This window comes from Rhinopithecus bieti, unplaced genomic scaffold (genome assembly GCF_001698545.2).
Source record: "Rhinopithecus bieti isolate Rb0 unplaced genomic scaffold, ASM169854v2 scaffold_18644, whole genome shotgun sequence".
In the NCBI taxonomy this organism is placed as follows: Eukaryota; Metazoa; Chordata; class Mammalia; order Primates; family Cercopithecidae; genus Rhinopithecus; species Rhinopithecus bieti.
In genome coordinates this window covers 160,532-183,509 of record NW_016809656.1, presented here as the reverse complement: position 1 = coordinate 183,509, position 22,978 = coordinate 160,532, and the positions used below count along the sequence as shown (strand labels likewise).

Here is a 22,978-nt window from a genome sequence, read left to right as displayed (position 1 = left end):
AGAGAGAGTACGAGTCCAGCCTGGCATCACTAACACACTGATGTACTCACAGCTCGTCTCTTTCTTTCCAAACTATAGGACTCTCTATTTGGGCAACGCCCCATGTCCTACATAGAGTCAGGTTCATGATGTCCCCAGGGGCAAGTCCAGAGGGGCCAGTCACATACATGGGACATCAGAGGAATGTGGAAGTCAGCCAAGGACACAGAAACCCTGGGGTCTGCATAGGAGGTAGGGGCCAACTCCCTCATGTCCCTCCTGAACGTGGCTGCTGTGGGCCAGGACTCAGCGCTGTCCTAGCATGTGCAGCCGGCAGGCAGTGTTTACTTGTTCTGGTAGGTGCTGATGGTCACGTGAGTCGAGTGGGCCAGCCCCGCAGGAGTATCCGCTTGATGAATGGTTCCTCTGGGAAAGTACAACAAATCACCCGGCTAAAGGAAGGAATAGGAAAGGGGAGAGAAGTTAGTTAAGTATTCCTTCTCAGTCCTCTTTATTTCAGGGAGATAAATATGGGCTTTGAGTCTCAGTTCGCCATTCGAGAAACCACGACCTCAAGATGCAGTGGATATGCTGGGCTCATGTCATGTGCAGCTAGTCTAGCTTCTCTGTGTCCATGAGCCTGTCACTGTTAACCACAATCCACGAGAGGCTCTCAGTGCCTGAAGGAACTATCTTTTCATTCTCAAGCTGAGACTAGACTCACCTGAGACTACCCTGTCCTGATATAGGGATCAAGGATAGTAACACCCTGTGCCTGGGAAGCCTGCTTCCTCCCTCTTGCATGCTTCAGTGGTTAAGAGTAGGAGCTTTAATTTAGAGTCACATAGACACTGCCACTTACTGGCTGATGATCTGGCAATTACCTGCCCAAAGTCTCAGTTTCTTTATCTGTAAAATGGAGGTTCATAGCCCCAAAACTTACAGGATTATTCCGAGGGTTAGAGGTGCTGCTTCCAAGCTCTTAGGGCAATGACAGGCATGTGATTGGATTACATGATTTGATCTGCCAGTCTCCCACTTCCTGATAATTTTTGAGTATTTCCAGGTGCAGGGTCTGTATCTTACCATCTTGTCTTTCTCAGAGCCTACCCTAGCAAAGCACCTAGCACTCAACACAGGCTCAATGAATGTTGGGATGAATTAAAAAACTATACAATCCTTATTTGAACTGAAAAATCAGATGTAATCAAAGATTCATCATTTTCCTAGGCAGCTGAGCCTCCTCTACCCTATTCCAAGTGAGTGGACCAAAACATTCTCCCCAAAATTACTCCTGCCCTGAGCTACCTCCTTCCTAATCCCACTCAGGCCAAAACATTCCATACAGCAGCTACCTACAGAGAAAAGAGGGAATCTTGAGGGCAGCGCATCTTCTCTCTGCAACTACAAGAGTCAGTCTAGTGCAATGGTTAAGACCATGATTCCTGGAGAAAGAGCTCAAGAAATACGAGCTTTAAGCAAGAGGAATATATCATGATATATATTCATAAGAGCTATCTTGGTTGCAAATTTTCCCTGAATGACAACAAACTGACAGTACTTCAAGTAAATGCTTTACTGATAATTATAACTATCGTTTACTGAGTGTCTCTGTGCCAGCCTGAGTGAGACTCTTATGTATACAGTCACACATCACTTAACAATGGGGTTATGTTCTGAGAAAAGTGGTTTGTCACTGTGCAAACATCAAAGTGTACTTACAAATCTAGGTAGTATAGGGTACTACCAAGACTACATGGTACAGCCTACTGCTCCTAGGCTCCAAACCTATACAGCACGTGACTGTACTGAATACTATAGAAAACTAACACAATGATGTTTGTGTACTTAAATATATCTAAACGTGGACAAGTAAAAATACAGTATAAACAATAAAAAATGGTACATCTACATACTCTGGGTGAGCCCGTCAGTGATGGTAAGTGAATGGGAGAACCTACGACCCCACTGTACACTTTCATACGACTAGCAAAGAAGTAGGGTTGTTTACAGCAGCATCACTACAAACACGTGAGTAATGCGTCACACTACAACTTTTTTTTTTTTTTTTTTTTCTGAGATGGAGTCTTGCTCTGCTGCCCAGGCTGGAGTGCAGTGGCCGGTTCTCAGCTCACTGCAAGCTCCGCCTCCCGGTTTTACGCCATTCTCCTGCCTCAGCCTCCCGAGTAGCTGGGACTACAGGCGCCCGCCTCGTCACCCGGCTAGTTTTTTGTATTTTTTAGTAGAGACGGGGTTTCACCGTGTTAGCCAGGATGGTCTCGATCTCCTGACCTCGTGATCCGCCCGTCTCGGCCTCCCAAAGTGCTGGGATTACAGGCTTGAGCCACCGCGCCCGGCCCACACTACAACATTTTACAATGGCTACGATAACACTAGGTGATAGGAATTTTTCAGCTTCATTATAACCTCATGGGACAACTGTCACATATGTCTGTTGTTGACTAAAATGTCAAGTGGCACATGACTGTATATTTCATTGATTTCATACACATTTGCCCCACCCTCCTGGCTGGAAAAGACAAGTAAACATTCTCCTCTACAGTCTCCTGAAGGAATGCAGTACAGCAACCCTACAGAGACCCCTTTTGGACTCCTGACCTCCAGAAGCATAAGATAATGAATTTATGTTGTTTAAACCATTGATTTAGTGGTAATTTGACAAGAAGCAACGAGAAAACAAGACAGACATATAGATATTGCCTCTAAAGATTCTTTTTTTTTTTTTTTTGAGACAGAGTTTCGTTCTTGTTGCCCATGCTGGAGTGCAATGGCGCAATCTCGGTCACTGCAACTTCCACCTCCTGGGTTCAAATGATTCTCCTGCCTCAGCCTCCTGAGTAGCTGGGATGACAGGCATGAGCCACCACGCCCAGCTAATTTTGTATTTTCAGTAGAGACGGGGTTTCTCCCTGTTGGTCAGGCTGGTCTCGAACTCCTGACCTCAGGTGATCCACCCGCCTCGGCCTCCCAAAGTGCTGGGATTACAGGCGTGAGCCACCGCACCCCACCTAAAGATTTTTATTGTAAAGGAGGCAGCAAAATAAAATTTTTCAATCCTCATAGCCTACAAGGTAAATATCATGATCTCCATTTTAATAAAGAGGAAACTGAGACTTGGATAAATAACTTGACCAAGGACATACAGCTAATAAGTGACAGCAGCTGAATTCAAACTCAGATCTGTCAGATCCCTGAGCCACAGAGTGGTGTTTCCATCACAGGGGTGCTCTCATCCTGGGAGTCTGGGTCTGCAGATGAACTGCAGGGGCTGCCACTGGTGTAGGGACAAGAAGCAGATAAGGGCTCCAAGACCCCCACTGTCACCCTCCCATGCCCATCCCTCAACCACAGCCACTAAGCCTATTTCATCTTTGGGCATTGACACAAGGTTTTGCCTGAAGAGGCCCACTGGTTAAAAGCTCAAATGTGGGCATGATGCGGTGGCTGGGTATGGTGGCTCACGCCTGTAATCCCAGCACTTTGGGAGGCTGAGGCAGGTGCATCACCAGGTCAGGAGTTTGGGACCATCCTGGCCAACATGGTGAAACCCTGTCTCTACTAAAGATACAAAAAAGTAGCCGGGCGTGGTGGTGGGCACCTGTAATCCCAGCTAGTCGGGAGGCTGAGGCAGGAGAATCGCTTGAACCCGGGAGGTGGAGGTTGCAGTGAGCCAAAATTGCACTATTGCCCTCCAGCCTGGGTGACAGGGCGAGACTCTGTCTAAAAAATAAAAAAAAATAATAAAATAAAAAATAAAAATAAAAAACCTCACATGCACATACACAGTTGAACAACACTGCACAACATGGTCTTTCTCCGTCCAGGAGACTCAGGGCATCTCTTAATGGACTCTGTGTTCACTGAGTGTTTAATGGGCATGGCAACAATACAAAGAATCCACACCCTTTACACTTAGAGGCCACTATGAAGCCTGACCTTCTCGGGCAGAGCAAGTAGCCAGGTCATTAGCCTGAGTAACTCAGCCCTGACCTCCAGACTATTGATGGCTTAGTCTTTAAAGATAACCAACCATGAATCTATGTAAACATTGTGCAACAAAAGCAGAAGCTGGCAAACTCTGTGAAGAGCCAAATGGAAATGTTTTTGGTTTGCAGGCCATGTGATCTCTGTGGCAACTAGTCCGCTCTGCTGGTGCTGAGTGAACACAGTACATTAAGGAATGGGTGTGGCTGTGTTCCAATAAACTCTTTACAAAAACAGGCAGTAGGCCAGATTTTCTGGCCCATGAGCCACAGTTTGATGACCACTGACTCAAAGCATTAAAAAACCCAGTAAGGCTACCTTTACTGTTGTTTATTTATTGAAGTATCCTATAATATAGGTACCCATCCTAAAAAGCAAGATTGTTTCCCTTAGTTACTGGGAGGTAGGGAAGGATTTTGAAATCAAGAAACACACAAGGCACTGAGTAAGAAACAGACTAATTATAACTTAGAGACACAAGAAAAACAATAAGTATATGCAAATGTGTCAGGTTGGCAGAATCTTTGGAATGGTTTAAAATAACTATTGTTTTATGCTAAAGGAAATTAAGTCACATGTTTTAAGAAAAGAGTATAAAGTTGAATCATGGAACTACTATCCCTCTAACATTCTTTTCCTCAACAACTTCTCCTGCTAGGGACTGGCTATGTTCCCTTCCATGTTAACTGCTCAAAGACAGATTTTCTCAGCAGCAAGATGCCAAGGAACCTGCACATGATCAAGCCACCCAAATCCCCGGAGAAGGAATCCTCAAGAGCTTTCCTGATTACTACTGTTCTGGTAACTGTATGCAGGGGCTACAGAGATAGTGTGCCATAAAACCAGGATGAAAATGAGTCACACTGGAATTTTCGCAACAAAAAAAAAACTATGGGATCCCTGGCTATCCTCTGCCTAAGCAACTTCCAGCCCTGTGCTGACCACTGTCTTAGATGTGCAGAAGCTGACCAAGGCCAGAGCTTCCATTTTTCCTTTAGAGCAGTAAATGGTTCACTGAATTCTCTTTCTTCCTGTTGAACTTGAACTGCACATGAAGACAGGTTATTTGGGAAATGAACTTAATACTTCCTTAACTCACGTCTCCAAGCGCAAACCACCAAGACTCCTTCAGAAATTGCATGTGCTGGCTGACGGCAATGAGAGCCACCCTGCCCTGAGACCCAGGGATACATTCCCATGGGGACCATCACACAAACTCTAAACCTTGAGCCTGAACTTGTCTTAGCAACAGAGAAAACCACAATGGCTCCAACAATGAGGTGCCCACAATGGTCATCACATACCTTCAGCATAAACTCATGCACCGGCCTGCCGATCCTTTCCTCGGCCTCCACGCTGTATTCTCGTGCCAGGGGCACAGTGGGGTGGTAGAGGCGCCAGTGTTTCTCTCCCTCCAGCTGCAGAATGAAAACCTAGAGACCCACAAGGCCCAGGAGCATCAGAGAGCTTCCTGACAAGTCACATACAAAGTGCTTCTGGAATATTAGCCCTCTAAGGGCTTAGGCAAATATATAGGTGAACCTTGAACAACACAGGTTTTTTTGTTGTTGTTGTTAGAGACAGTCTCACTCTGCTGGCCAGGCTGGAGTGCAGTGTCACAATTACAGCTCACTGCAGCCTCTCAAACTCCTGGGCTCAACAATCCTCTTGCCCTAGCTTCCTGCATAGCTGGGAAGCTGGCATACAGCACAGCATCCAACTAATTTATCATTTTTTGTAGAGATAGGGTGTCACTTTGTTGCCCAGGCTGGTCTTGAACTCCTGGCTTTAAACAATCCTCTTGCTTTGGCCTCCCAAAGTGATTACAGGTGTGAGCCACTGCACCTGGCCTGACGGCATGGGGATGAACCGTGCAGGTCTGCTTATATGCTGATTTTTTTCAATAAATATATTGGAAAATTTGGGGGAGATTTGCAACAATTTGAAAAACATGAAAACTATCAAAAGAATTAAGAATGTCATAAATGCATCCAATATAAAAACATACATAGATATTAGTGTATCATCTACTACCATATTCACAAATCTATTACAAAAGGTTAAAATTTATCAAAACTTACCCATACAAATACTTCCAGACCATACATGTCACCATTTGCAGTCAAGAAACATAAATGAACTTAAAAATGCAATGTGGAACAGCTGAATAAAATTAACTTTAGTACATATTGTACTACTGTAATAATTTTGTACTACCTCCTGTTGCTATTGCCATGAGCTCAAGTGTGATGCTAATTATCTCCACATGAACCGTTCCTCTCTCCAGTGAATTGTGTATCACAGTAAAAAGTGATCTCTCAACAGTTCTTGTGTATTTTTCATCATGTTGAGTGCAACACCTTAAGCCTTGAATAATACCATGGGACCCATATGAAGTGCCACTATGGCTATTCCAAGTACTCCCAAGAAGCAGAAAAAAGTTGTAACATTACAAGAAAAAGTTAAATTGCTTGATGTGTACTGTAGACTAAGGCCTGCAGCTGTGGCTGCCCACCGTTTCAGATGGACAATTTAGCTTGTAAACAAATGATGTAAACTTACAGTACTGATACAGTACTAGAAATATATTTTCTCTTTCTTACAATTTTCTTAGTAACTTTTCTCCAGATTACTTTATTGAAGAATAAAGTATACAACACATATAACATACAAAGTAAGTGTTAACCAGTTTATGCTATCAGTAAGATATCTAGGCAATGGTAGGCTACTAGTAGTTAAATTTCGGGGGAGTCAAAAGTTACAAGCAGATTTCAGACTGCACAAGGTGTTGTTGGCGGCACTAACCCCCACTCTGCTCAAGGGTCAACGGTACAAGTTTCCGATAAAAAATAAAAATGAAAGATGAGGAATGCATGTCATTCCACAGCTAAACGAAAGTTGCCACTACCGGGTTTTATTTTTAAAAACAGGGAATCATGAATCCTGACACTTGATATTCATTCTTTTCACTTTCTTAGAGCCTCGCTGAGTTCTTTATATTCCACTATCTCATTCCTTTAAATCTTCTATCAGACAGCTGAAAGCCCATAATCTCTGATGGAAAAGCCAAGCTTCAGATATTACTGAATGTCTAAATCCTGAATGTTGAAAGGGCCTGGGCAGACAGGAAAACTTAGCATTTTTTATTCTTTAATCAGTCAAAGATATTTTAATATTCTATTAAAAACATTAAAAATAACATTTTGGGAAAACGTATTGATGTCAAATTGCTACCACAGGAGAAAAAAGGGGACTTTTTACTAATAACTCTGTGTTTACACCTTATATGAGGAGAAAAATAAAACTATGGAATACATAAGCCAAAGAGTTAAATTTGTTTGGCAGCCACATCAGCCAAAGAGTTATATTTGTTTGGCAGCCACATCAGAGTGAAATCAACACTTGTCAAGATGCCAATGCTTAAGTGAAACCATGACCCTCATTCAAGCTGCCCCAAGATTTCCACAAATGGAAAATATATACATATTTTTGGCAGCTACTGAAAAAGAACAAAATGAAAGCAGATGAAGGATTGTGACCTCACCTTATTAAAGACCATACTTTGTGAAATTAAAGGAAAAGCCAAGCACACCTTTCTGTAAATAAATTCAATAAATACTTGTTTCAAAGGAATGTGTGACTCTTTAAATTAGTAAGGTTGGAAACAATGTCTTCCTTTGAGACAGAATGGGAAACCAGTTTAGTGGGATTTACTTTGGCCCAACATTTTGATGAAATCAATATCTCCAGACACTGCACAGAAAGAGTGAATACAGACCTAAGAGCCTTAGAGAATAATGTGAACTCACCCTGACAACTCTACTAAACCAGGCTCTCAACAACTCATTCTTCCCAGCATGGGGCAATTTTCTCCCTCTCTTACCTCGACATCATCATAATGGGGCGGTAGGCCCTGAGATCCTGCGGGAGTTATGTACACATTCGAGCCAACCAAGGAGCCAAAGTAACATTCCAGCTTCTCCTGGATCCTCCAAAGCTCATCCTTTACAAAAAAAAGGAAAAAAAAGGGTGGGGGGTGTGGTGAAAAATGTATTAGAAATAAGAGTAAGAGCATGCTCTTGTTCACTTAGGAAGTCTTTACTGCGCAACTATTATATACCAGATACTGGGAATTATGCAATGATACAGCCAATACCTGTGCCCTCAAAAATCTTCCATTCCAGTGCAGAAACACCATGCAACAGATGTGAACAGATAAAGGGGAGACTGACAAGGTGGGCAACTGGGAGTCCGGAAGGCTTTTAAGCAAGGAAGGACACAATCCAGTTTACATTTTTGAAAGCTCACCCTGGTTATTGTGTGAAGAATGCACTGTAGAAAAGAGTGGAAATCAGAGAGACTCGTGAGGAAGCTTCTCAGGCAGCAGCTCAAGCGAGAAGTGACCGGGGTGGTAAGAAAGGCATGGAGGGAAATAGAAGAGTGGGATGCACTCTAGAAGCAGGACAGACAGGACTTGCTGACAGACTCAATGTAAAGGAGAGGAGTTAAAAAAAAATACCCCTGGGTTTTTGACGTGGGCAATCAGTTCCTCTTTCCATGTAATGAGATGCAAAAAACTTACAAAAAACAAGTTTTCAGGACAAAAAAAAAAAAAGGAGTTTTATATTAGGAATGTTAAGTTTGGGATGCTAAGACCCCCTACATGGAGATGTCTTTAAGTCGGTCTGAAGTTCTGGCAGAAACGAAGGACTGTAGATTTACACTTGGGAATTGCCTACATAAACTGGATATTTAAAGCAATGGGAACAGAAATGATAACATAGGAAGAAGGTACAGACAGAGAAGGAATAACAGGCTGGGTAATGTTCCCTCTCTCTACTATCAACTCTTTAGAGCAGACATCAGACTGAGGGGCCTAGCGATGGGCCATATATTCCCATGAAAGAGAAAGAAGTCTGATTTTACCAAGGCTGACGAGAAGAGAGTAGGGGGCAATTAGGCCATGTAGATATTAGCACTTGCTATGTGCCAGGCACTGTCTCCAAGTGCTTTACACATATTAATTATGCAACCCTCACAATAACCCTGCCTCATCAAGAGAGTACTATCATTACTTTCAGTTTAGAGAGGGTACTATCATTACCTGCAGTTTACAGATGAGGAAACAGAGGCCTGAGAACATGCAACTAGTACACGATGGAGCCAGGATTCAAATGCAGGCAGCAGGCTCCAGAGTCCACACCTTTCAGATAATTTAAGAAAAGACAAATCACACAGGACACTAAAGAGACTGAAGTTTTAAACATATGAATGTACAGTGCCTGGCACACAGACTGCATGACAACACATTTAAATATTTGCTGAGCAAACCGATGACCACAGCTTGGGAGTCCCTTCTGCCACAGGACTGAAAAAGAATCCACTGTATTAAAAACATCAAGTGAGAAAGAACTGGGAAGAACTGGGTCAATACGAAAAAAGACTTTTTTAAGACACAGTCTGCTTTGTCACTCAGGCTGAAGTGCAGTGGTGTGATTACAATCACAGTTCACTGCAGCCTCGACATCCCAGACTTAAATGATCCTCACATCTCAGCCTCCCAAGCAGCTGGGACTGCAGGTGCATGCCACCTTGCCCAGCTCATTTTTTTCTTTTTGTTTTCTCTTTTTGTAGAGATGGTGGTCTCACTTTGCTGCCCAGACTGGTGTCAAACTCTTGGATTCAAGTTATCCTCCTACTCTGGCCTCCCAAAGTGCTAGGATTACAGATGTGAGCCATGGACTTAGCCAAGGACATCTTTATACAGACTACTGGGCGTCTCTATTTATAGATCTCAGAGTTTCTACTTAACACAGAAAAAATAATTGAATATCATCTGAATAGCTCCAAAGAGTTAACAGAGCTCCAAAAGGGCCTAATTTATTTCAATGAAAGGCAAACAGGACCTCGCTCTGCGATTATTTTTATATAGTAACTGGAACCACCAGAAAACCAGGCTTCTCTCTGTCTCTCTGATGGTGCGAGAGGCCTTTCGGAACCGTACAGGTGATTCTATGGTTCCCGACCCAGCTATCAGGGTCTGTAACTGATGAATCCATCTCTGGTCCTCTTAAAGGTTACTGAAAATGCTATCAATGGCACAATTTTTCTATTTCACCAGGACCTTTAGCCTCTGAATCTGCCAACCGTGGCCTACTAGAAGAGATCTGGAGCCAAACCACCTCGGTTCAAGTTACAATTACAAGCAAGGTGACTTCAGTTGTTTATCTTTAAGATAACGATATTACCAGTCCCACTCAAACACTGTGGCGAAGAGCATAAAACAACTTATCACAAATCCTATTTAAATTGCAAAGCAGTATACAAGCCATATTGCTTTACTAACATTGACTCAAGCACAAACAAGGCTCCTGAAACCTGTCTTCTCCTTTACCACAGGGCTCGATATCCGGCGAGTCCAAGGAGGACCTAGAACAATGAAAGGGAGAAGGCGGAGGTCTCTCTCCTGGCTGGCTGTGACCTCCCCTCTCCACTGACCTACCCCTCAGGATCAAAACTCAAGGCCATGGCTAAAATAGAAGCCCACGTATATGCCTAAAGAAAGGCAAAAGCAAACATACAAAAAGACCTACTAAATTTCAATTTACGTCTTTCAAAGTATGGTAGGAAAATGCCTTAAATTTGAAGTCAGAAACCCTTATCAGCTTGGAATAGCTATGGAAAGGTCACATCTGTGAACTCCAGTTTTTCTCACACAGAAAATGGAGTCCACAGCCAGGTGCAGTGGCTCATACCTATAATCCCAGCATTTTGGGAGGCCAAGGCAGGTGGATCATAAGGTCAGGAGTTCGAGGCCAGCCTGGCCAACATGGTGAAACCCCATCTCTATTAAAAAAAAAAAAAAAAAAACACAATTAGTCGGGTGTGGTGGCACACACCTGTAATCCCAGCCACTCAGGAGGCTGAGGCAGGAAAATTGCTTGAACCCAGGAGGCGGAGGTTGCAGTGAGCTGAGATTGCACCATTGCACTCCAGCCTGGGTGACAGGGCAAGACTCTGTCTCAAAAAAAAAAAAAAAAAAAAGAGAGAGAGAAAGAGAAAAAAAGAAAATGGAACAAAAGCTGCCCTATTTCAAATGCCTGTTAGAAAGTTCAAAAGTTTAAATATATGAAATTACTTTTAAAGTCTAGTCTGCTAAGCAAAATGCAAATAATTGTGATACTTCCTCTCACCAGAACTTTTAATATATGGATTACTGAAAGCAAGTGCAAACAACTTACTATGGCTCCCTGGTTGCCCCCTTACTCGTTTTTAAACTAACTATACTAATAAGCTGTGCACAGTCTGAGACCCAATAAACCAAGGGTGGCATGTTCACTCTAACAGTCTCTCAACCTGGCCAGGGATAAACTGCTTCTAGACTTCCTCTATTCTGATGTTAATAAGCCCATTACTAAAGAAACACACACAATACCAAACCACCTCATAATGTAGTACTTAGAATCCAGACTCTAGTGGAAGAGAGTGAACTCCTATGGCTTATAGGTCTCTTCAGTATGGGTGGTAGAAAGAAATTTAAAAAAAAAAAAAAAAAAAAATGCCCAGCACAGTAGCTCATGCCTGTAATCCCAGCACTTTGGGAGGCTGAGGTGGGTGGATCACCTGAGGGCAGAAGTTCAAGACCAGCCTGGCCAACATGGTGAAACCCTGTCTCTACTAAAAACACAAAAATTAGCCAGGCATGGTGGTGTGTGCCTGTAATCCTAGCTACTAGATGGGCTGAGGCAGAAGCATCACTTGAACCCGGGAGGCGGAGCTTGCAGTAAGCCGAGATCATGCCACTGTGCTCCAGCCTGGGCAAAGAGTGAGACTCAGCCTGAAAAAAAAAGAAAAAAAAAAACAAAAAAAAAAGGCACATCCTAGTCTGGCCTGAGGGCTGAATTTGCCCTGAGAAAGCTCATCCTTCCTGCTTTAATAAACTCAGCCAGAGCCTAGTCAACAAGGCAAAAGAAACAGGTTCTTGGACACTGGAATCCCAGACGAGGAATGTGCAGGGCTTAAGTGGATGAGCAGAGAAAAGTCCTGGGGGGAGATGATTCTAAAGCAGAGAAATGACAGCCACAGTAGATACCACACATATGCCAAACATCACCTCTCTGCTGGTCTATAACCAAAGTACACACAATCAAATTCACTGAATTCATTTATGTTTAGAGTTTTCAGGTTTCTAAAAACCGCTCTTACAAGTGCTACTTCTAGTCAAGGACTAGCTCAGCGAGAAGCATTTTATTGATGGTGTCCATATTTTCTGAATTCAAATCATAACTTGGTCTGACAAATGATTTGTAAATTCTTTTTGAGTGCCTAGGCCACAAGGTTAGCATTTCAGGGACATTTCAACTTCATATGATTGCTTGAGATGGAATAGCTGGAATCAGGACTTGTCTTGAATCTAAGAGTACTCATACTTCATACAGAGTATGAATAGGTTCAAGATCTTTTAGACAAGAAAGAAAGGGAGGGGTATTCACCAGATGAAGGCCGGTGGGATGTAACAAGCCCCCTCAAATTAAATCACTGGAAACACTATTGGTAACTGACAACAAAGTCCCAGAAGCCATCAATAAAGCCAGATTTCATTCCTCTCAACATGGAACCTCACAAACCCCACTCTTTCTCCTCCTATGTTGCCATTTTGACTTAACGGAGGGTCACAGAAGGGGGTTTCTGAATGGGGATAAAAGTTTATCTAAAATTCAGAACAGCCCCTCACCTGTTCTGGGCCATCTGTCATGAGATGAGATACAGATCTCAAACCTTGAGGAAAACAAATTAGCTCATACTAAATCTGCATTTTATAAATGTAGAAACCGAGCATAGAGGAGGCAAATTATTTCCCAAATGTCAATCCCTGATATAGAAAAAAAGCAAAACTTTGCCAGTCCTCTGCATTTGCAAAGCAAAGATTTCCTCCATCTATGAAGCCTTACCAGGAGCAGTTCCAGGACCCTGTACCTCAGTGTCACCCATTCGGGTGTCATTAAGGGTGAAGTCTCTTTACTGAACTTGCATCTAGCATGTGATCTGGTCATGGCTCTGAAGCCTCTATTTAGACGCAGGCAGTAAAGGGAGGCAACTTCGGGAAAAAATGATCACCTTGATGCTATCATGCCTTAAATTACAGTGATGTGACAAACCAAATAGAAATGTCTATCATATAGAAAAACATAAACTGGCTCACAGAACATACTCCTGCAGTTGTAGTGCCACTTTAATGACTTTATAAACTTGCAGTATAGTTTTTGCAGCTCGATGATACCCAACAATGTCTACCCTGAGTTGCTGGAGTTTCTAACAGTTTAGCCAAAACATAACACACACTCTTAATCCTAGTTAGAATGCATTTAGACCAAAGAGGTGCTACCCCTTCTCAAACTGGCAGGAAGCTAACCATCATCAAACTACGTATTCACCCTTGAGCTGGTAAGTGGCCAAATGTTAGTACTTTAAAATGTATGAGGATTCTGCAATGGGGAAACTGGTTACCTTAAATCTCTGAGGTTGGTGAAACTGAATCGTTGCCCTTTTCTGATCAAAATCTTTTCTCAGCTGAAGAAAGTGTGCCTTGCCATCTTTATTTAAAACCTTCTTCTTCCCATTGACACACCGGCAAACATTCACGTCTCTTCCATAGTACATTCCCCGGCTGCACAGACTCTTCAGATCTGTTAGCTTGAACAGGGACCGATAGTATGTGGCCAGTGCGGGGTCATCTCTCTGAATGAGAAGGGGCTTCTGCTCCCAGAATTCCTTGAAAAAAGTCTCTGTCTTGATGGGCGAGATTAAACTTTCAAAGAGACTGCTGGGACTGTCAAAGTTTAAAGCTGAAGGCCCCCCAGCTGCTTCTACCTTCACCTGCTTACAGGGAACCGGGCCCTCTTCTTTCCCACTCCCTGCAGGCTTTGCTTTCTTTGGCATCGTTCTGTCTTCAAGACAAAGCAATAAAGAAATGCAAACCTACCAAAAGAACAAAACACACATGGTTAGGTGCCAGGATTGGTGTTAGTGGATCGCGCACACACACAACTGAATGACCATTACACCTTCGTGAGAACTCTCATAGATCAAAGCTACGTCCCCCAGGAGAGGAGACAGCCTTAAGCCAATGTCGTTTCTTCTAAGATATGATTCAGCCTCAACCACCACTCAGATGACATATTCATCTAAAGAAGAACGTGTTTTTCTTTTACACAAGCACTATGTCATGGTATTATTTATTAGGCAGTATAATTATCCCAAATAAACCTATTCAACTGTCTCAGCAGTTCCTACTCATAGGTTCAGCCTGTGGTCCTTGACACAGCAAAGTCAAATATCTTGGATTTGGCTCCCATCAGCATCAGGGCCCACATCTAATTAGACGTACTCTGAGTTACAAACATTTGACTAGAGAACAACTAACAGCCGCCCACTTCCAGGTGCTCCTCACCGAAGCACCACCCCAACTGTTGCGCAGGTCAATCAATGCACCCTGGACCCACAGTGTCTCCTGGTGGCTGGAGCAGGCCACTGCCTTCTCCTGTCTCCACTAACCACCTGAACCTCCTCACTTCCAACTCTGAGCTTATTCCTGAAAACTGCCACTTTTATCAAAAACTCCCCTTCGTTTAAAGAAACAAATAAAGCCCCTACAGGCTGAAAAGTGAAGGTTAAAAGTAGTTACATCTAAAGTCTTGAAAAAACTATAACTTTTTAACTGAAGATATTAAATAATACCAATATCATTAACCCCTAACACAGCACTTCTCCAACTTTAATGTGCACACAGATCGCCTGAGCATCTCAATAAAATGCAGGAGATGATTCACTAGCTCCAAGGTGGAGCCTGAGAGTCTACATTTCTAACAGGCTCCCAGGTGATGCTTCTGCTGCTGACACCGCTGAGTAGCAGAAGCCACTCAGCCAAGCCTTGCAAAGCTCCTTCAGAACTGCCTCTAAACCACAACTATTGATACTTAAAGGCTAGGTCTCCCTCAACTGTTTCCAAGAACTGTAATTCAAATTATTTAAATTTCCTGAGATTGCAAAATTCTATCTTAAAGTCCTTTCCCCGTGGGAAGAGACTCCATTGCTTTCAGCAGATTCTTAAAGGAGTCCCTATCTCCCGACAAGGTTAAGAACCACTGTGCTTATAAAAACCAAAATTTCTCAAAGACTTGTTATTTATAATAAATGGTATAGTTTCCTACTTTGGTGAGTTATCAGAACTGCAAGAATACTGTTCTCTGCTCTTTTGTCATTAGAACTAAGCAGTATTTCAGCTACACTGTAGACTAAGTGGAATTAATGTTCTGGCCTGGGAAGTAAGCGTCCTGGAACGATGTGTTGCATACTGTGTGATGTGTTGCAACTTATGAAAGAACCTTTAGAACGAAACCCAGATGGAAACTGCACAGATTAAGAAAGGAAATGTCAAAATATAAAACCCTCTAAACAGCTCAGTTCCTTCAAAAGGCCAAGTGCTTTTGATAAGGAAACGCAGGACATGGTGGAAAATGAATACAAATTGATACTAAAATCCTACAGGAGAGGGGTAAAGCTTTAAGCTTAGGAAAAAAAAATAAACTTTGGTGTTTAGGATATGTGGTCAGTAAGACACATTTTCTGAAAATGTTTCCTTTAAGTGAAACAGACCAGCTTGAATTCTCAAGGAAAGAACTCACGCTTCGGGAAGGCACAGCATAGCTAGTACATGGAACTCTCAAGTGATGTAGAAATACAAAGAGATACAAAAATGGATTCGGCAAAGGGTAATGCTTATGCAGAAGAGGTTCCATAGCAGGCCTGACTGCTATTCTTTGAAACTGCAGCTTGTGGTGGACGTCTGAGAACTTAAGATTTTGGGAGCGTTTCCACCACCATTAACTGATAGGAGTGGCTCACCATGCCTAAAACGTACAATCATTACGGTTTATACCAACACCTGCCAGGCAGGTGTGGCCTAAGTGACCAGTCCCCAGTAAAAGCCCTGGGCACTGCGTCTCTAACAAGCTTCCCTGGTTGGCAACATTTCACAAGTGTTGACACAACTAGCTGCTGCAGCAACTGAGCGCAGCCGGTGTGGCCACTCGAAGACCCTTGGAGTCTTGCACTTGGTCTCCCCAGAACTTCACCCATGTGCCTCTTCCCTTTGCTGACTGTGCTTGGCATCCTTTCCCCGTAATAAATCAGCCAAGTCCTCCTAGCAAATTGCTGAACTAAGGATGGTCTTGGGGACCACACACATTGCTCACGTTTAATTTTTAAAAACCTAGATGGGTTTATTAGGTTTGTATTACTAAAAGCACCCTATACAGTAATTTTATATTCAGCCACACATCTCTTATTGCTCACAATTGTTCCGTTTAAAATTTAAGGGGAGAGAGCAGCAGGAAGATGCAAACGAAAAGCTTGTTTTCGTTAAGCATAATGTATGAATACAGTATAAGCACATTCACCAGAAAGGGTGGCTAAACAAAGAATGCATAACACTTATGCCGAAATAAAATCACTTAAAAGAATCTTTCCCATCTACAATCACTAACAAAATATACCCCAATACTGTGTAACAAATGCTCTCCTTAGAATATAAATTTCACTACCCATACTGCAAAAAGTTACATCATTTGTTTCTCTATGTTCATGTTGAAATGATTTGAGGCTCCTTTAATTGGAGCCTAAGCTTAGAGGTTTCTGAGCAAATACACTATTTCTCTGATTCTCACACTACTCATACTGTAAGACAACCATTCCTTTTAACAGCTTTCTAGAGCAGAGGGGAGAATAGATGAAGCATCCTACCACATTAAACATATGAAAGTCTTTTTTTTTTTTTTTTTTTTTTTTTTTTGAGACGGAGTCTCGCTCTGTCGCCCAGGCTGGAGTGCAGTGGCCGGATCTCAGCTCACTGCAAGCTCCGCCTCCCGGGTTTACGCCATTCTCCTGCCTCAGCCTCCCGAGTAGCTGGGACTACAGGCGCCCGCCACCTCGCCCGGCTAGCTTTTTGTATTTTTTAGTAGAGACGGGGTTTCACCGTGTTAGCCAGGATGGTCTCGATCTCCTGACCTCGTGATCCGCCCGTCTCGGCCTCCCAAAGTGCTGAGATTACAGGCTTGAGCCACCGCGCCCGGCCAAACATATGAAAGTCTTAAGGTACATATCACAATTTTTGAAACAGCAAAAAGTAAAACACATTATCTTAGAATCCAATACTATAGTAATTAAAGAAGACAATGCTTTGTCTAGAACAGTACAGCCAACACAATCTTGCCCATAAGCCTCAGAGACCACTCCAATAGGAGTAAATATTTCTATAAAATCACAGAAAACTTTTTGAAGAGCAATTGTTTTCCATTTGAGTTGACTATAAGCATTAAATGTAAAAAGACTAAAAGATTTACGGTTCATACTTTGGTGACTACCCCACAGATAAACCCTATAAGAAAATCAATGTCGACAACCATACTATACGTAACAGATAAGAGAGTCACTATATTTTAAAGATACCCTAAACTCCTTTTCCATAATATTTGAGGACATGAAGACGTGAGGAAGCTCTTGAGGGAAAGGATTTGTATATCCCCAGAAACAAGCAAGGTGTGGTACAGAGGAGGTCCTCAAGAAATGTTTGCTGAATTTTTCACGTTTTCATCTTTTGTCTGTATACAATTTTGAAGACAAATCACAAAGGCCTTACACAAAACAGTTACGGAAAAAACAGATGGTTTGTGCAGAGGGGATTATTTTTCTGCTGGCAGCTGTCACTTCAGGATTCAACAGTATCGTAAAAGCTAAAAGGCACTTTAGACATCAGTAGTTACTACTAAAGCGGGGGAGGGAAGTATGAGTTTCCACATCCCCTGGGCACTGTTTTACCGAATGTAGTTCAGAGTTACCAGCAAGGTTGTTAGCATGCAAATTTCTGGGTCCCTTATCAAGCCCACTGGATTGCCACTTCTGATGGCTGCGGCCCAGAAATCTGCATCAACATAATACGCTCTCTAGATGAATTTTAGGTCCACTAATGGAGGACAACAGTCAAACGCAGCTCAGTTAAACACATACGGCTGTCAGAAATTATATATTGTTTGTAACAAGGTTGCCCAGACTGACCTAAAACATTTCTTTTTGGCTCAGAGACATGTTAATCAATCCAGAGGGAAAACTGGTTCTCCTATTGACCTAAAGGGGTGATCAGCAGCTATTTTTTAGTTTGATTTTAGAGAGAAAACGGACTATACCTCAATGTATTTTGGTGACCTTGATGTTACAAAGCTTGATGTCCAGGAGGCAAAAACCAGCACCAGCAGAAGCAGCTGGGTCAAACAGGTTCCTCTGCTCAAAGATGAGCCCAGTGACATGAAACTCGAGGCACCAGATTTACAGCTAATGAGTGGTAAAGTCAGATCCTCTTCCTCCCAGTCTATCCTTCCTGAAAACAGTGAATTGCCTGGTCTCAGTAACCTGTTGGACAACCCAGCTGTCGGCCAATCGTTGTGGAATTATTTGCTGATAAATGAATTGGAAGCACATAATGTAATGCAGCTGCCCTTCTCCCCACACACCTGAACTTCAGGTTTCCCAGCTGTAGAGCGTGTCTCTTAGGCCCGACCTGACGCCTGGCTGCGCAGCCCACGTGGAGGCCGCGCTCGCACAGGCAGTTCTGCCACCACCCGGCGGAAGCCGGCACCACCCTCCTTGCCAAACCTCCAAACTTTCTGTGCGCTCGTAACCGGGGTTGCGACCATTAGCAGGGCACTTGTGCGACTCTCTGTGCCCAAGGCTTCCGCGACCATAACCCTAGATCCGGGCTGCACCCACCCTGCCCCGGTCTCCGGGGAGGTGGGGCGCCTGGGCGCGCGTCCCAGGTCCGGCAACCATAAAGCCTGCCACCAAGGCTTCCCGCCGACCGGCAGGTCTCCCACACCCGCACCCGGGCCCAGGTGTCTAGAGCAGCAGCGCGCGCCCCGCTGGATCCGGCACGACCAGGCGTGCCCCGGCGCTAGGCTGCCAGCGATAGCGCTCCACTCACCCAGCACGGCCTGTTGCGCGCGGCCGCGCCACTGCGGAACCGACGGCGCGGGCGGCTGGAGGGCGCGGCGTGCACGCGCTCCGGGGCGGTGCTTCCAGCCCCCGCCCCGCCACGCCGGCCAGCCAGTGGTGGGAGCCCCGGGGCCTGGCTACCCCGCGGTGTTCGGTGTTGACGCCCGGGCGTTTCTTTAGTCCATATGGAAGGAGATAAATGGACTTGTTTTTTTTTTCTCCTTTTTTTTTTTTTTTCTGGTATGTGAGACAAGGTCTCACTCTCCCCAGGCTAGAGTGCAGTGGTGCGATCTTGGCTCACTGCAACCTCCACCTCCCGGGCTCAGGCGATCCTCCTGCCTCGGCCTCCCAAAGTGCTGCATTATAGGTGTGAGCCACCCACCCGACTCTCCTTTTTTTCTTTTAACTTGGGGCGGGAGGAGGGGATTTGGGGGAGCGTTTTGCTGCAACCCCGCGCCTTTTATGATTAGAGAAACAGGCCTGAAGAGGGAATACCAGCTGTGCAAGTTTAGGGAGTTGGTGATCCGGATTCTCCCATAGCTTTCTTATGGGCTGTGTGGCTACACAATGCTGATTTGTACAAGCCGAGTGTCATTTATATCATCTCGCTCCGAGAGACAGAATCAATCCTGGTTTTAAAAGATAGTGGAAATTCGTTGCGACTATGGCTATAGAAACAAAGAAGAATTGCAGTTATTTGAGTCCTTTCGGCCTAACACCCTCTGCTTTGGAACATTTGGGTCGGGTCGGGAGGCACAAATGAGTGGGCAGGGAAATGAGTGGCGGGCCTGTGCCTTTCTTTGCTCTGTAGACAGCCAGAGGACCCAGAGGAAGTCGATATTTCATTCTGTCAAGGTAACTGAGACCAGTGGCTGCTTCTAATGGTCAAGTAGCACATGAGCAGATGGAAACAAAGTACACCCTTGTCTAACATTTGTCTAAAACTAACAGTAATAGCGAGTCTTGAATTGAGTTCTTCCTGGCTGTAAGGCACCACGCTAGGTGTTTCAAATACTCCTCACTTCATCCTCACCACAACCTTGCAATTACCTCCATTTTACAGTTGAGGAAACTGAGTCAGGAGAAGTTAACTAACTTGCACAAGGTCACACAGCTAGGAAGATGCAGAAACAAGATTAGAGCCAAATCAGTCAGTCAACTGTTGGTCTTTTTCACGTTTTACTAATACTTGTGTAACTAGTAAGCTTCCTGGCAGGTTCCAGTTGGAAAAACTCAAGGGTAACATCAAATTTAGCCCTTACAGGAAAAAAAAAAAAAAAAAAAAAAAGCCAACAACAAAAATCACTAGTTGATATGATATTGGTAATGTACTTTGCTCTTTATTTTGACTGCAGAGTATCTACTCAAGATAATATAGAATAATATTGCTGTTCCTGGGATTCAGAAAAAGGTAAATTCTCACACGTCCACCAGTCGGAAAAACAGTACTGTTGTAGAAAAAAGTTACAATGTCAACATAAAATAACATTTTCTCAGCATGTAAAATGGCCCTGGGATGTCTAACAGAACAAAAGTACATATTGAAGTCAACTGTGTGGGGGGAAATCATACATCTTGTGTAGGAGTTCCTCTAAGGCAAAATTAGTCTATCAGTATGTTCTCTCTGATTTTTTTCATTATAATTCCGATTTCTTAGCACAGCAAGCAAAAAAGTCATGATAGTTCCATCTTCAGACCTAAACAGTGCCTATCATGCCTGTGAAGAAAAGGAAGAGGGGCCAGGTGTGGTGGCTCACGCCTGTAATCCCAGCACTTTGGGAGGCTAAGTGGGTGGATCACCTGAGGTCAGGAGTTCAAGACCACCCTGGCCAACATGGTGAAATCCTGTCTGTAACATAAATACAAAAAAATTATCCAGGCATGGTGGTGCCCGCCTGTAATCCCAGCTACTCAGGAGGCTGAGGCAGGAGAATTGCTTGAACCAGGGAGGTGGGGGTTGCAGTGAGCTGAGATTGCGCCACTGCACTCCAGCTTGGGCAACAAGAGCAAAACTCTGTTTTGGAAAAGAAAAAGAGAAAGAAACTTAGTTTGTGCTTGGGCGACAAGAGCAAAAATCTGTCAGAAGGAAGGAAGGGAGGGAGGGAGGGAGGAGGGAGGGAGTCAGAAGTAAGTGGGGTGGGATGGGATGGGAGTGGAGAATGGCTCTGCAACCTTGCCTGGGAGGCTTCTAGAATATGTGGCCTTCCTAAATGTATTGTTTCTGGGTTTTTTTTTTTTTTTTTTTGGAAAAGTTCTTCCGGAGAACAAGATACAGACTGCTATCCAGTTCCCACCAGAGGTTCATTTAAGTCAGTTATTTTGTTTCTGTAATGAATTTTCTCATGAAAACAATGCTGTAGATGGCAGCTCTCAAGATCTGCCGGGAAAAGATTCAGATTTCTGAATCAATAGACTAGCGCTCCTCCTCTGGATCTGGGGAACAAGATACCAAGGGGACAGGAGAAAGGAGAGAATTCCCTTCATGTCTTTGTCATAAACCCTGAAACAGACTTGTCCATGAGCCTTATAAAATAAGTTACATTTCGGAAGAGGTGCTTGATGCTCACACCCTTTGGGTTGCTTTGTTAAAAGACTCTTTTAGAGCCAAGTTTGTCTTCCGCTTCTGTGGTCTCTTAGGCTCTTCTTCCTGTAGAGCTTTTGGTTTTTAGCCACCTCACTGTGGCTCTGCACCTGTCCAGCCTGGGCATCAGGCTGCCAAAGTTCATCCCTGTCCTACTCCCACCTCCAGTCACAATGATGCTGGGTGCAAAAAAATCTAAAAATGGTAGGGTGTAAATGTAGTTTTTATGGTTATTAGATCTAACTCTGGAGGGGCCAGGTATATAAATTTGGAAAACTCTCTTTGCTAACATTCACTTTCCTCATTTATAAAGTAAGATCGCACCAGATGTACTGTGATATCCCTGTTGGCACTCAGATTCCATAAGCTTAAGGGTCTGTGCTCAAATTTTTAAAAGGCATTAGAAGAAAAATCAGTCTGATTGGAATTACCTTCAGTCTATAAACACTGAAGAACTTATAAAATGATTAATATTTGTATGTATGTTTTAAAGCTTTATTTTATAATGCTACTGTGTCGTAAAGCTCCAGGAAACACACATTGCTTTAAACTATGTGAGTACTGTCCCCTATGTGTTTGTATTCACTTTGGTCCAGAAAATATCTAAACCACGTCTTTCCTGTATATGACTTTAATATATATACCACTATATTGGCCTAGCTTTTTAATATAAAGAAACAGACACATCAAAATTAAATAACTTGCTCAAAATTACATCATTTGATAATCCATTTTTTTCATTTGGGCTGCTATAAGAAAATACCCAAGACTGGGTGGCTTATAAGGAGCAAAAATGGACTTCTCACAGTTTTGGAGGCTTGTTTACTGGTTCATAGAGGACCCCTTCTAGCTGCATCCTCACATGGTAGAAGTGGCAAGGCAATTCTGTGGGTCCTCTTTATAATCCCATTTTTTTTTATTATACTTTAAGTTCTAGGGTACATGTGCGCAACATGCAGGTTTGTTACATATGTATACTTGTGCCATGTTGGTGTGCTGCACCCATCAACTCGTCAGCACCCATCGACTCGTCATTTACATCAGGTATAACTTCCAATGCAATCCCTCCCCCCTCTCCCCTCCCCATAATAGGCCCCGGTGTGTGATGTTCCCTTTCCCAAGTCCAAGTGATCTCATTGTTCAGTTCCTACCTATGAGTGAGAACATGCAGTGTTTGGTTTTCTGTTCTTGCGATAGTTTGCTGAGAATGATGGTCTCCAGCTGCATCCATGTCCCTACAAAGGACACAAACTCATCCTTTTTTATGGCTGCATAGTATTCCATGGTGTATATGTGCCACATTTTCTTAATCCAGTCTGTCACTGATGGACATTTGGGTTGATTCCAAGTCTTTGCTATTGTGAATAGTGC

General features: G+C 43.5%; 1 protein-coding gene across 8 annotated transcripts in view; it reads right to left on the bottom strand.

Moving 5' to 3' along the window:
* Positions 1–19,087, bottom strand: part of RIOX2 (ribosomal oxygenase 2) — a 31,246-nt gene extending 12,159 nt beyond the window's left edge. For 3 of the 8 annotated variants that reach the window (XR_001888756.1, XM_017889940.1, XM_017889943.1), the window contains exons 1-6: positions 18,549–19,037; positions 18,225–18,415; positions 13,492–13,962; positions 7,868–7,987; positions 5,289–5,417; positions 328–431 (exon numbers count right to left, since the gene is read on the bottom strand). Coding sequence is in view for 7 of the 8 variants with exons in the window: in XM_017889940.1 (XP_017745429.1) it covers positions 328–431; positions 5,289–5,417; positions 7,868–7,987; positions 13,492–13,962; positions 18,225–18,344 (944 nt within the window). In the remaining variant the exon portion in view is untranslated. Of the gene's footprint in view, positions 1–327; positions 432–5,288; positions 5,418–7,867; positions 7,988–13,491; positions 13,963–18,224; positions 18,416–18,548 lie in introns of all 8 variants that reach the window. The other 5 variants (XM_017889945.1, XM_017889947.1, XM_017889944.1 and 2 more) reach the window with 3 other exon arrangements.
* Positions 19,088–22,978: the final 3,891 nt, after the last annotated feature.